General features: G+C 38.0%; 1 protein-coding gene across 1 annotated transcript in view; it reads right to left on the minus strand.

The window, feature by feature from the left end:
* Window positions 1–4548: 4548 nt before the first annotated feature.
* Window positions 4549–15512, minus strand: part of LOC148946193 (GPALPP motifs-containing protein 1) — a 76767-nt gene continuing 65803 nt past the window's right edge. Inside the window, exon 5 of the mRNA XM_089098267.1 lies at window positions 4549–4805. Coding sequence (XP_088954393.1) covers window positions 4650–4805 — 156 coding nt within the window. The 3' untranslated portion in view covers window positions 4549–4649. The remainder of the gene's footprint in view (window positions 4806–15512) is intronic.

The following is a 15512-nucleotide window of genomic DNA, read 5'->3' on the forward strand; positions in this document are numbered from 1 at the left end:
AATAAAACATTATTTTAAAAAGAAGGATTTAGAGTTGAACGCTAAGAGGTCAGTAGTATTAGTATTTAGGAGTAAAGGAGATGTTGATTCAGAGGTTCATTTTAATTTCGGAGGAAAGGTCTTAGAGGTTAAAGAAGAATTTCTTTATTTGGGTGTTAAGTTTAGTGCATTAAGGGGGATGTCTAGACATGTAGAAGATTGTAATTTAAGGGGTAATAGGCTAATAAATATGCTTTTGAGAAGTAATTTAAATCAGCTAGCTGACATGAGGATCCAGACTAGAATTTTCCAGGCAAAAGTAGCCTCTAGTCTACATTGGGGCTCTGAGGTTTGGGGTTTTGCTAGAGCACCTAGGCTAGAAGTAGTTCAGCTATGATATTTTAAGAGAATTTTAGGCTGGAAGGATTCATTTAGTTCAGTGGTACTGAAATGAGGTTTGGGGCTTTTCGCTTTAAGGAGTGTTAGATTGGTTAGAATGGTAAAATTCTGGGAGAAGATAATTAGGCAACCTAGAGTTCGGCTTCGTAAGTCAGCTTATTTGGAAAGTTTGAAGGACGGTAGATGAGATTCATGGTCAAATCAGGTCAAGAAAATACTGGACCTTTGTGGACTTTCGGAGATGTGGAATGAAGGAAAAGGCCCTATGGGTGAAACCGTGTCAGTATGGAAGGAAGTCCAGCGAACCCTAAATGACCAAGAAATCCAAGAGTGGCAAGCACACAAGGACTAATCTATGTGTTTGAGGTTTTACTCCCAAGCCAAAGACGGTTGGGGGGAGGAAATTTTAAATTTGGGTTGAATAAAGAGCATTTGAAGAATTTGTTGTTGGTAAGAGGGGATAGTTTGGATTTAGGTGAGAGAAGGAGATTTTTGGGAAAGTTTAGGCTGGCGGCTAGCCCTTATTTTTCCCCAATGTGTGGATGCGTGAATTAAAACTTATTTCATTTTTTATCCGAGTTTGAAGAGCTGTCTGAGTTGCGGAATGAATGTTTTGGAAGAGTGTTTGGGAATGAATGCTGGTTAATTGAGCGGATGGCTGAGAAGAACGCAAGTGTTATTAAACAGTTGTGTAAGTTTCTTCACTTAGGGATTAAACATAGGGAATCATGCTTGAGGGGATAGCCTTTTAATGATTTTAGGATTTGAATTTTATTATGATTAGTGTTCGTTGGTTAAAATGTTGAACCTTGGTGTTTCTTTTTTGCCGTTTTGTTATTCTTTTTTTCTTTTTATTATCTAAAGTTGTATTTTGTTCCTGAGCTTTGTTTGTAGACTGTATTATATGTTGCTATGGCCCAGAGGCTTTTTGCAATAGATCTTATATTATATCATACCATTTCTGCGTTGCGAAGTTGTGATAGAAATAACCCCTTTGACAGATCAATTTAACTGCATGCAAAAAACAGAATCCAGATGTTGCAAGCAAGAAACAGAATCCAGATATAGACTATTTCAGAGCTCTTCAACAAACCAAGGAGCTAAGAATAGCTCGCAGGGCTGACGAACAGACAAATAATGGCTGATATGTGCCAGTGAATCAAACCCAATAGCTTCTTCAACAGCAGTACTGTCTGAAGAAAACACGTCTCAGTGACCAATTCAAGACGGACCTTCTCAGAAACCTTGTTTATTACTGTATTCTCTCTTACACAAGACGAAGGGGTGTTAAAATAGTAGTAATAATTGGAATGACAAAGTCATGCTTCTATATTGCACAAACGATCAATTTATTAGCGAAAATGTCGCGCACTCCATGCTAAACACCACTCTTTACAAAAATTTTGTCTACGCTGAGCCTGGAACAAGCAGATTTTCTTTTAAAACAGAGCATAAGGAAATTGTTTAGTTCCTATTCAATGGTTGGGGTTGACAATCTAGCCCTCGCTTCACAAGGTAGACCAGCAAAACCACTTATTCGGTCAATGTCAATTCACCTGTCCAATATTTTTGAAGTCCGGTCCGAGCTTTCCAAGCTATCAATGGCATTCAGCAAATCTTTCAATTTTATTGATATGACTCTTACTCTCCAAACAGATTCCTTAAAGAATGATAGATTGTTCAGCAATTAGAAAGATATGATATTACACTTACGCATCGCCAACTGTTTCAGTTACTATTAGCCCGAGTCACTCCTTACTTACAGCTTGTTACCACGAACGGCTTGAAAGAGGAAAACAGGTTTAACCTTCCTCTTTAGTAGTTTTCTGTCCAAGTTTGCATCACCTCTTGCCCTTTATGTACTAATGGATGTACACCTTATATAAAACTATTAACCAAAACACAATTTTGGTGCGGGGCAGGGGACATGCACTCTTAAAACTTAAAATTCATCGATCTTCAACTACGAAAGAAGAAAAATCCTGAGGGGGATAAAAGGGGGTGTTGTATTGCAGCATTGACCCCCTTGGGAAACTTTTGACCACTGAAAGAGATTAAATATCAAATCAAGGGGGCACCATCCTCTTGGAGAAAACTCTAATTCATTTGCCATAATTATTCGAAAGCAAAAATAAAAATGAATAGGTAAATGGTATCCAGCACAAGAGAGTTCATTAGAACAAGTAGTATTGCGCAAGATACTGAATTGATATAATTGAAAATTTTCAGTTAAAAGTTATATAAAGCGACGAAAAGGCTACAAAATTAAAAATGTAATAGTTAACTGATTAATATGGGGAGAAATTTTAGATTAGTTTTCTCTTGGTGGGCGTCTTCCCCAACCACAGCAGATCGATAGCCACCCAGTAGTTGAGATGAATAAACAGTTATGACTGAGCGATGCCTCTGAGTACTATTTATGTCATAGATGTTATGAGAACAAGAGGAAAGTAAAAGAAGTGGAAAAGGCATTAAAGGATGAATCAAAGAGATAGAAAAACGGGTCAATTAATCAAATGGCTGAAAATTTGAAAAGTGCAGCTACAGAGTCTGATAGTAAGATATCAAGTCCACACTAGTCCAAAATAAAGATATGAGTGGGGCCTTAATCAGTGAAAAAGACAGGGTAAAATAGATGGGCAGAATGTTCTGAGTGAGTATTAAGCAGCGAATAGATGGTAGGAAATGTTGTAAGAAATGAATTGGGGTTTTTACAATCTAGAAGCGAAGGTAGTATGATAAATATGTTTTTGGATATACTCCTAACCAAGTTGGCGTAACATGCTCAACTATAAGTTGAGGATGATATGCTACATATTTTCCAGAAAAATTGTCTAAGGCGAATTTTGATACTCTTGTTTTACTGCATACTAAATAAGCCTAATAATGTGTTGAGCAAAAAAATATGGTTTGATCCCACTTTCAACAGTATAGAACAAAAGAAAGGTATTTGGTTAGGTTGTGTTTTATGGATGAACAATGATAATTTGCCAAAGATTGTACTTTTTGGTACTACAGCGGGGGACAAAACGAACGAAAAATTTCGTCAAAAAAGATCGATAAAAGATTTTAAGAAAGGGAAAACGTCATGGAACAAAATGAAGACTGAAACTCCAAAGAGAATGAAAAGGAGGGGGGACTTTCACAGTTGTCATATCCTCAGAAGGTTAGAGGTGTAGTCATTGTTAGTAGTATTATTTCAAGCAGGTACAACCACTAAAAAGAATGAATCACATGCCTCCAAATTTTATTTTCCAAATTTTTCAGGAGGGTGAAAAAGCTCCTCAAAAGTAAATAGGAAAATTTCAAGACACAACAATTCTTTAAAGCAAAAAGCTTTGAACCTATGATTCGCCATCAGAGTAGTTCCAGTACAAATAAACATGTCTTGCAGCTAACTATACAGAGACATATTAGACCGATTTCCAGGGAAAAAAAAACACAGATTAGTTGTTTTTTGTTTTGTTTTTTAATTTCGGCAAATCGGTTGAGCTTTTACTGCATAACATAATGATGAGTCAGGGATGTGTCAGGAATATCTGAGTCTTTATTTCCAGATCGGCTTAACATCTTAACACAAGAAAGCGTAATTGCCAAAAAATGCATCAAAATTAAAGCATGCATTTTCTTTTCTTGAATTTTTTTTATTTCTTACAATTTCTAGGAAACTATACGAGTTTCGATCACACAGAGAAGAATAGCTAATAACCAATAGATTCTATTTGTAATTCATAGCTGTATTAGAATCAATAGTTCTAATAATCAATAGTTAAGCTTGATTTTGAGGACTACTTCGCTAAAGCTGCTTACTTTAAACAAGGTATACAAAATGGTTATGAATTTTTCTTACTTAGCAGAAAACTCCAAAGTGTTGTTTTGAATATCTTTCGGCCACAACTCTAAGTTTTTACCAAAATCATGATTTATTTTTTTTTTTTTTGATAGTGTGTTTTGGGATTCTTTTCTGCCTATCACTCCACAAGTGTCGTAACTTTTGTATGATATTGGTGGAAAAAAAGCATTTGTCATTGTTATTTTAGTCATTCAAGAAATTTCAAGCCATCTTCTTAAAACAAAATGGTATCTTCAAATATTTGAGCATTTCGATCAATTTTGATTTAAACCCCATCCAAAAGTTTGTTCAATATTCTGGATAAATTTAGAGGCATGACACAAAAAGATCTTGCTCTTTATTCTTCCCTCTTGTCCGAGTTGGCTTAAGGTGTCAAACGTAAAACTGTATATAAAAAATAAGACAATTTACAATCAAACTAAAGATATTTTTGATTGCCACTTGAGAATCTGGAGTCTAACAGCTGAGCTTTTTTAATAACTTCACTTCTTTTTGTAGCATCCAGGCTCGTGATCCCCAAATCTCTATCTCGATCAAAGGCTTTACGCTCCTTTTTGACATTCGGGCCTTCATCCTAAAATTTAAACAAATCCACTTATCACAAAAGCATAAGTACTACTTGTAGTCACAACTTGCCGCAAACGGTAAGTCACCCAAAGAAAAACAATAATTAACATAATTGCACTAGGGGGACGAACAGAAGGATCCTCCTAAAGCAGGTCCAAAGGATCCGGTCCCTAAAATCTCAAAATCATCATCCAAAAATATTTTTTCAACCCACCTCCCTTGAAAATATCTTCTGATATTCATTTCCTCCTCCCTCCCCTTAAATGTTATAACTATGTGCAACTTTGAAAATGCCTTCGTCATTTTATCAATGTAATGTAATAAAAAAACACGTCTAGGTGAGTTAAAAAAAAAAAAAAAAATCTGTTTAGATTAGCAAGTTAAGATGGGTGGGATTGCTAAATTAGCTCACTGGCGTGCTCCAGAGGTTTTTGATCACCGTTGCCTACGTTAAATTTTACACTTTCAACCGTCAGGTCACACTTCGGACACCAATATCCACCGGCATTATTTCAACATCGAAAAAAACCTCAAGCGCCATCAAGTTCTGTCGACTCCACTTGCTTGGACACGTTTTGCATCACCCAAACGAACGCCTCGATAAACAGATAGCTCACCCTGAACCCTTATCACCACGGCATAGAAGACAAGGTTGGCAATTAAAAACTGGTGGCCACTCGTTAGGCAAAATCTGAAGCCTGCTGGAGGTTTCCGCATATTCACCCACAAATGGGACAAGCAATGGCTGAAGTTGCCAAAGTATTGGCACAAGAAAGGCCATCATAGGAGACCCTCACTCAGAAGCTTCGTTCGGAGGCCGGATGAGGCATAAACGCCTGGTCCCGCTGCAAGTACGAGTAAGTAATTGTTAATTAACACTGGTATTGCGTATTTTTCTAGTTATTATATGTTAGATGATATAAGCATTCAAAACAGTCAGAATGTCCTTCACTAAGAGAAGAGTTTTACTATTCTTAATTATTGTGGTTGTTCTGAATAAATTTTTTTCCTTTTTTTTTATTACTCGCTCCAAGACTTTTTATATAACCCTACTCAGAAGAATAAAACAAATCAAATGGCACAGACAAGAATACTTCTACCCGTGTTGTCAGAGGACATTATACATGGCTGAAGTGCGTATTTGATAAAGCGGTGAAATCTCTTATTGGAAACGCACGTAAAAAGAAAAACCTTGGGTAAGATAAACCAAGCCATATTCAAACTTAAATTTAGTATAAGCAATAAATGGATTTCAGGAGTTAGAGAATATTCACTTTCGCTAATAACGTACGGTCTTTTGGTTGACAATCTGCCAAAATTTAGTTCTGCTTGACAAACACATTCTTGTCTGGATTGTCGGAAGTCCTAATAACCCAAGAATCGATACATATACTATTTTTTAGATTTTCTTTTAGTAATATAGAGTTTGTTTAGCTTCGTTCTAATGTCTGTTTTTACTCTTCAGTACCATTTTTCTATTCCCTTATTCTCTTTCTTTGCCAAAAAAAAAAACAAATAGATTTAAGCTTTTTCCGCTGTCTAAACAAAAACGGTTAACATTGTCAGAGAATTTCTCTAAAAATCAAACCATTGTTGGAGATTTTCAGGTGTGCAAATAAGTTCGTGCCGTTTTTCAAAAATTAAAACTTTATTGTGAAAAAATTATCACAATACCCGACACTTCCTCCAATTTTTATCGAAATTTACGGATAAAATCCCTGAAAAATACTACGGTTTCGCCGCTATCCACGAATCGATACAACTTTTGACTTCATCACAACTGAAGAAGTCCTGGTCACCCGATCCATGCTGCATTGGCCGGACAGCAATCAGATTAAGTAATATATGGGCTATATGGGAAGTGGGGTAGGACTTCCCATTTGAGCGTTTTCTAACTATGCTTTAACGGGCCCTGCAACATGTGGCAGAGTGTTGTCACGCTACAAAATAATTTTTTCGCTTCTATTGGAGTATTGTGGGTGTTTTTCTTCGAATTCAATGCGCGGCTCAAACGCATCAATTACCATCGTTAGACCCCTCCCCCGTTATTGTTTCATTAGGATTCAGTAGCATTCCATCTCCTGCCCTACATTTTAGATTATCATGATGGACCCACTTAACATCACCTGTCACAATTCGATGCAAAAAACTTTCGTTTTTGCTGTTGGAGCAGTTGTTCGCACAAAAGGAAACGACGTTCGATGTATCTTGGCTGCATTTTATATAGCACCCAATTTACTACCTTTCGGATCATCCCTATTGCTTTTGAACGACGGTAGGTTGCTTGATAAGTGACTTCAAGTGTTTTTGCCAGTTCCTCTCGCGTTTGTGATAAGTCTTCATCGAGCAAGAACTCTAATTCTTCATCTTCAAATTTTCTTGGTGATCCAGCCCGTTCATCATCTTCCAGATCAAAATTACCACTTTTAAAGCAAACCACTCGACACATTCGTTCAGATAAAGCATAGTCACCATATGCTTCCACTAAAATATGATGGCTTTTGGAAGCATTGTTCTTGGTATTGAAGTAAAACTCCCCGCAAAAACACATTATTCGGTACAAAATTCATCATCCTCAATCAAGTAAAAAATATCATTGTTTCTGCTTCAACTAAAAAACTTATACTGACTTGTATGCCTAATGACAGCAGCTTTTCAATGAAGGTTTGAAAATATGGATCGATTGAATAATAAACAGTTTACGCGATCTGCAGTTAAAAAGGGCATAAACTTATTTGCACACCTTTATTCAAGCGTATTATTCAAAATTAAGATCCTGCAGCTAAGTAGTATGACTAGTTTCTATGCTAACAGCACTGATAGATTACAGGCCTGCTAATACTGTATTTCTTATTTTTAGCATATTTTTAGCTATTTTCTTGGCTTGAGGTCCTCTAAGCCCAGAAACAATCCCTAAAGTTTTCAGGTTTACTTCCAAACTTGTGGTTTTTGAATTTCCAGTCCAATTATTACGTTTCCGAGAATTGTTAGCAAATAACTTTTTAAACTAACAATTGGACGGCGGGAAAAAAAGCCTTTAACAAAATTAATATTATGATTCTTGTTACATGTAGATTCCTCCAATTTTGACTATTCAAGATATGTGCCGAAAAGTGATTTCATTTAAAAGTTCAATCTCTGAAAGTTGGATTATCAAAAATAATCCTCAGTGTGTGAATTTTCTTTTCTTTTGATAATCTGACAGTCCAAATTCATGATACATAGGTGAAAAGGTTTTAAAACATCTGGATCACAAAACCATGTGATATGCAATCAGTCAGAACAAAAATTTCATAAAGAAATGATGAAAGAGGATATGTACTGATACGTATCCTAGAGCGTATTTCCTTCCCAGTCCGTGTCTTAGCATCCAGCCTTCTTTTTTTCTCCAATAAAACAACGTTAGAACAACATAATGGGTAGTTGACCTAGCATACTTAATGAGTAAACAAAATAAAACTCCTGAATAAATGTTATTAGAATTCTGAAAAGAAAAGCAATAAAACACTTGGATTGAAAGGACTTTACTAACAAATGCAGGGTCAATGCATGGATCATTTCAGGGAACTTACTGCTAACAAATGAATGGTCTATGCGCGTGCACGAATCCCGACATGCAATGGATCTTTACGCGTGAAGTAATAAAAAATGCTAGGCCATAAAAACTATTACAAGTCGATATCCCAACCACCTTGCAGGGGACCAAAAAATTTCTTTCGAATGTTAATTGGGGTCACGGGAAAACCTAATTACACAACTAATCGAGGGCGAAAAAGCCCTCTTCATCAGCCACTGGGAAGAATTTCTAGATTTTTAATAGGGACACCTGCAACATATTGTACATTTTAAAAAGAAGTAGGTTTTGTATGTGATCAAATTATAGATCAAATCACACACTTCTGACTTCACTGGGCAGTTGAGGAAACTGCAAAATTTCATGAGACTGCACCTATAAGATATTATATATTCGGTACCTCCATAGGGATAAGAGGTAGATTTTGTTTGAAGAGGAAATATTTTTGGCTATTACCTTCAGGCTATAATTCTTTTCAGTTCGACCCTTAAATATTTTTACTTTAGAGGGCAGTCGTCTAAATTCGTCGACCGATTCAGTCGATTTAGAAGGAACCGATTTAGATTCCATATATATATATATGGTTCCAAATATTCCAAATATATATGATGGATAAGTGCTATTTGAGCTTTAAAAGCTTTTCTTGTGCCTCCTGAAAATGAGATTTGTGCCCGCCCTGCTGAAGAATCAGACAAAGCTTTTTTTTAGTATTTACAACTCTTTGATGAAAGGTTTTTTAGAAGGTTTTTTAATGAGTGCTTAATCTCCTTTTTGGCCCGCAAAGCTTATTTTATCTTACTTCCATGCTAATTTCATCCATGGTTTGAGGCAAGTCGAATCCATGGATAAGTCGAACCTGCCTCTTTTTTCTGAGGATCCAGAATACGTAAAATTTGATAGTGGAGTTACCATTAAAAATTTCAAAGATGCCCTTTTTTCTTCAGGGATTGCGTTTGGGCATAAGACAAAATATATTTAGCTCTACTCATCCTCTTCCCTCAAGCTACAACTCATGGTCTAAATCCTCCTCCCCCCCCCAAAAAAAAAATTTAAATTTTCAACTTGTTTTTTCATTTATGTTAACTTACCAACACGTAGCGTCTTTTGATTTAACCCGCCACTTAATCGTGAATAAATTTAATCTTTTGATCTAAAAGTCCTATAGTAACTTATAGTATAAAAACATTTAGGTTGCCCGGAGATGAAACATATTTAACCTCTTTCCAAAACACGCAGAGGGAAAATGGATTTTTCCCCCTACCCTTCTCATGTCCTTTGCCTACACTATCTGAAAATTCAGCTCCACCTTCCAGCCGTTCGTGATATATTTAAAATATTGTATTTTGATAACCTAGATGCTTATTATATCTGTTAATTTGTCTTTACCCTCTCTGTCAGGTCTTAGTTCAACGTTCACCCCCCTTACCACTTCCTAAGACTTCCAACTTGATACCCCAAGTCATTCATGACACATTGCATATATATCATTTTGATAACTTCTAAAAACGTAGTGTCTTTTCATTTACCTTGTTTCTAAACATAGATTATAGATAAAATCCGACAGGAACTTACAATCCAAAAGCGTTTTGTGGATCAAAGATAAAATTCCTTAACCCCTTTTCCCTTCCCTCAAAACACAATACTTGAAGTCGTTTTAACCAACTCTCCTCCATCCTTTCTCTAACGGTACCTAAGGACTTCAGCTTCATCTACTAAGCTGTTCCCAAGATAGAGCAGATATGGCAAAAGGGGTTTATTAAAAATCCCCTTGGATTAAAGCCGTTTGTTGGATTAAAGCCTTTCAACACGTTTTGTAGAAATATTAGTTTATCTATTTAGTAGTTAAAATGGTAGTGGGCCATTGTGAGGGTAGGGAAATTTCCTTCTAGAATTGCTGTAAGTAGACTTAGAGTAAATCAAGGTTGCACGGTTTCCCAAGATTTTTCCAATGTATCTCAATGATACATCTACATGAGAAAAAGTTAGTACTTTTGATGTTCAATATTGAATGTTTGTTTTCTTTTTCTTTTTTGCTGACTATCAGTATCGTAATTTTTTTTTTATTTTGCTAGAATAATAAAATCTTATCGTAATTTAGTGAATCAAAAGCTTTGGTTTTTATGAAAAGCAAGAAGGACAAGAAAGAGGAGCTAGGGTTTGGAGGGGAAAATTTACCTACTATGGATGAGTTTACTTACTTAGGGTGTATGTTAATGAAGGATGGTAAGCGGGGTAGGCATATAGAAATAGTTGAAAATACGGGGAATATGGTAATAGGACTGGATCAAAGTAGTCGTTTCCGGTCAATAGCTTAAGGAGATATTAAGTTACAAAATAGGACGTTTGAGTCTTAGATTATGTTCGTAATGGAATAGGGAGCAGAAGTTTGGGGGCTTGACAGGATCGTTATATTAAAGAGATCACACGGACAGAGGAGGTACATTTTAGAGCTGGGTTAGTTAGGAATGATATTGAACGGGTAATTTCTTGTAGAGATGATTTTATGCCACTAGGGGAGAGAAGAAGAAGACACCTAGGATGGGTTAGAATGAAGAGTGGTTCTTGCAGTTGTCCGATATGTTGAGATTCGGAGGAAATTTTATTGCATTTACTGGGGGAGTGTGAAGGGTTAAGGGATTTGAGAAATAACGTTTTAGAGAGGAGGAAAGGGTAGAGCTGTGGATAAAAAACATTTTGGGAAGAATTTTATTAGTGTTAAGATTCTTGTGTGGTTTTCCATGTAAGCATGACCCACCGAGAGGGTGTTCTATGGTATTTATGTTAACATCAGTGTTTTGTATGTTTTTTTGCTTCTTCTTTTAATTTTTTTACTGGCTGTGTAATCGACTCTTTAAATTGTTTTGTACCTTTTTTTCTTTTGTTTTGCTGCCACGACCCTGTGGGTTTTTCTTTGTGTCGAATATACAACGAAGTATAATATAATACCCAATTTCAGTGACCTGAATGTACTTAGTGTCTTTTAAATTAACTCTGCCCCTCACTCAAACTAAAATTTTAGGTCCATTTACCCCCCCCCTCCTCAAATTGACACCCAAAGCTGTTCCCGAAATAATGCAGATACACCACTTTCATAATTTGGTAACATAAAGTCAATCAATCAATCAATATCTTTATTGCCAAAAAAACACAAGGGTTCGATATGGAGTAAATGAGAAGACAAAAGAAACAAAACAAAGAAGAATACACTCACAAAGAAAAACGATACTACCAAAATAGATTCAAATATTTCTACTAACACATAGCAGGATGGAGACTACTTGTCCTATAAAGCTTAAAAAAATAGCGAGCGCGACGCTGCTCAGCCACTGTTATGGCTCAGTTAAACCGTGGGCTGAGACAAGTCTTTTGTTTCTAGCCCATAGGGGTATACACAAGAGAAATTTTGCGAGACCAAAATATACGGATCTAAATCTTCTTACGACATTGTAAGAAGACTAAATCTAAATCGACATTGCCTTTGTCGATTTTCGATCTGCCTTCGACACTGTTGATAGGCAGTCACTATGGCTAATCCTCCAGTCTGCTGGCGTACCCACGAAAATCGTCCGTCTCCTCAAAGAGCTGTATAATAACACTGAAAGTACGGTGATCGTAAATGGACGGCCTTCTGGATATTTCAAAATTAAAAATGGTGTCCGGCAAGGATGTGCCGCTGCACCTGAGCTCTTTAACTGTGTAATAGACCACATCCTGAATGAAACACAACAGGTGCAGCCGTTTGGCATAGGCTTTGCTGGAAGAGTTCTTTCAGACGTCGACTTTGCCGATGACATGGCGCTAATATGCGAAAACATTAGTGACCTCAAAACTACACTGGAAACACTGGCCTCTGCCGCTGAGAAACTCGGTCTGAAAATAAATTGGTCGAAGACCAAGATAATACCCGTTGAGAAAACGCCGTCCAACCCCCTGTCATCTGTGGAAGTTTGTGGCCAGACTGTAGAGGTAGTCAAGCAGTTTACCTACCTTGGTTCAATTGTCTGCTCAAACGGAAGCCTAGATGCCGAAATATCAGCAAGAGCGGCAAAAGCAAACTCTGTCTTCGGTCGCCTTCTAAAAACAGTCTTCCATAAACCCCAGATCAGCCGTCTCACAAAAGCACGAATATATTCTGCTTCGGTTGCCAGCGTTATGCTCTATTCTGCTGAGACTTGGTCACTGACTCAGACACAGACGCTGAAGGTAGATGCCATCCAGACGAAACACCTCCGAAAAATCGAACGCTCCCGATGGCCCGACAGGTTACGAAATTCGGAAATCCTCAGGTCCTTCAAACTCCCACCCCTGTCCGAGCAGCTTGAGTCTCGCTCGCTGCGTTTGTATGGTCATCTGCTCCGTCTGCCTGCCCAAACACCCGCCCGGCTCATCTTCGATTTCGACCCAGCTGCAAACGGCTGGAAGCGTCCTAGGGGAAGACCACGCACCAGATGGGCGGACGTCATCCGTGATCGGCTCGCCTCCAGAAACATCAACCCGGCTGAAGTGACAACCCTCGCCCTGAACCGACCACACTGGAGAAGACTGACGGCGCTGACGACTGGTTCCCTCTACGCTGGCGACGCTGCCGAGCAAGAGCTTTAAGTAAAAAAGTAAGTAAATCTTCTTATAAGTAGCCGTAAACATATCCCAAAATGGAGTCAATACGAGGACATGAGGCATCGCAAGAGCGCTGTAGATACAAGCAATGTAGCAACCTTTACAGAGAACTAGCACACTAAACGCTCTTCTAAGTTTCTCTCTTAGATGAGAGATATGGAGAGCCCTTGTCGTTTTTACACTATCCCCTATCGGAAGACCGAGATGCTTAATAAAAGCAGATAACTGAACACTCTGATTTCCTAACTGTACGCATCCGACATCACCGACAGATTTGCCGAAAGCATGGACCTCGCTCTTAGAATCATTAAAATTGAAACCAATTTCGGCATATTCCCTACTAAGCACAGAAAATTCTCCTCAGCAGACGATACACAGTTGTACTTAAATTCAACTTAAGTCGTCAGCGTATTTGAGTACGGAAAGGTCCAAACATTTAAAAACAAAACTAATTCTAGCCTTATTCTGGGGTACAATCACAATATTATTATACAATGGTGGCGAAGTTACCCCATCCTGGTGGATTCCTTTCCAAACTGGAATTACGGCTTCACACATTACGTAACCATGACGAGTAGGTACTTTCACGGCAACGCATAATCTCGCATACAGCACAACTAAACAACTGAAATACCTGCACAACTGAACGATTGAGACTTCGCTGCGGCACACTATATGCGGTGCACTATACAACAAATGGGAGTACACACCAGAATCAAAAGCACGAGAGACATCATAAGCCGCAAGGACAAGAAACTCGCTACTATTATCTATATCCATCAGGACGTTGGTAAGTATATAATGCATGTTTTCCCGACTATAGCCTTCCTTAAATCCAAACTGGTTGTCCGGAGTGTAACAAGCCTTATTTACGTCCTTAATCACTAGTAACTCCAGCAATCTACATAGAACAGAAGAAACTGTTATAGGCCTATAGGAACAACATTACCGGCTATCTTTATTCTTTTCAGAACAGGAGTCAATGTACCAACACAAAAATAATCGGGGACAATACCAGAATTAAAAATGATTTGGTAAAACAAATGTAGATTCTGCAGCAGCTTATCACTTACATGTAGTACATGAAAACCACATAATTTATCATAACCACGCGAGAACTTTTTTTGAAGGTGAATGATAGCACTATAAATATCAGAGGCCGTAACAACAAAACCAATGTCTGGTTCAGTATCAACTAGACTATCCACTAGCAGTGATTCATAGCGGGTTTCTAACACTGGATCAGGTGGAGAAAAGTCACTGGTGAAATAGTTGATCCAGTCACTCTCACTTGGAAACTCAGAAGCGACATCTTTTGACTTTTTTTCCCTGACGAATCTCCAGATTTCATTTGGGTTAGTTGCGAGACGCTTGCTCCTGCAGTCAATAATATCAGCTTTGTGATTGGCAAGACACTTAGCAAAACGACGTTTGGTATATAATCGTATGTCATTAACGGGACCAGATTTCGGCAGGTCGCGGTCGTTCCATATTTGGTACCAAAGCTTTAAAGATTTGCAACGTGGCTGTAAAGCCGGATTTATCGCCCAGCTAGCTATTTCTGAACCCGGACGAACTTTACATAGAGGAACGGCACAAAGCATTGCATGTGTGATTTCACACAAGTAAGTGTTGATGAAATTTTTTTTCTCTGACTCGGCAAGTTCTGAGGATGTTGCAGCAGTTGGAAAGGGATCTTAATTTTGTCAAGTGTGGCATCAAGCTCTGCTTTATATACAACAGCATTTATTTTCTTCCAGTCACATTTGAATTCCCACTTCCGTGTCTTTTCATCTTTTTTAAAGAAAATACTATCAATGACAAAGCAGTTGGAGATTGGTAAATGATCCGATATCGATATGCTAAAGTCAACATGGCTTGAGCCATTCGCAGTCACACCGTTCGAGCAGTGCATGAAATCAAGCGAACTCGTCGCTCCTGAGTTATGGATATAAGTATACGAATAGTCATTTGGGACAACGTACAGACTGGACAGAGCAGACAGAAGTATTCGAGATCTTGAGTAATCTGGCACTGAGAGGTCGCAGTTCACGTCCCCAGCGAGGACAACCCGATGAGATGCATAGGCACACTGCTTCAAAGATTTAGCAAGCTTTATTGTTGCACGGGAGAACATTTCTTCGGAAGCCAAGTTCTTGTAAACAGTTGGTATGTAGCAGCAATATATTATTTGCAACTTTTATACCAAGGAAATACTCGTTCTCGACAAATACTGATGCCGAAAGGTGAGAACTAATTGACAGTCCACCGGAAGGTTTTCGTCTGCCCGAATGCTTAGCTGGCACCGCAAAAAGGTAAATTTTGTAATTTTCTTTTAAAAGGGAAAGCGAGTCGGCTGAAAGGAAATGTTCTTGTAAACACAAAACGTCGTTGCAAGACATCAAGCTTTCAATCAGTGGCAGTTTATTGACTACACCGTTATTGAGATTCCACGAAGACACTTTTAGCTCAGAGTTGGTCATGGCTTCATCATGAGATTTCTGGCTAAGGGGCACTGAACAC

The sequence above is a fragment of the Artemia sp. Qi Xiang Cuo genome, chromosome 12, assembly GCF_049724085.1.
Source record: "Artemia sp. Qi Xiang Cuo chromosome 12, ASM4972408v1, whole genome shotgun sequence".
NCBI classification, from domain to species: domain Eukaryota; kingdom Metazoa; phylum Arthropoda; class Branchiopoda; order Anostraca; family Artemiidae; genus Artemia; species Artemia sp. Qi Xiang Cuo.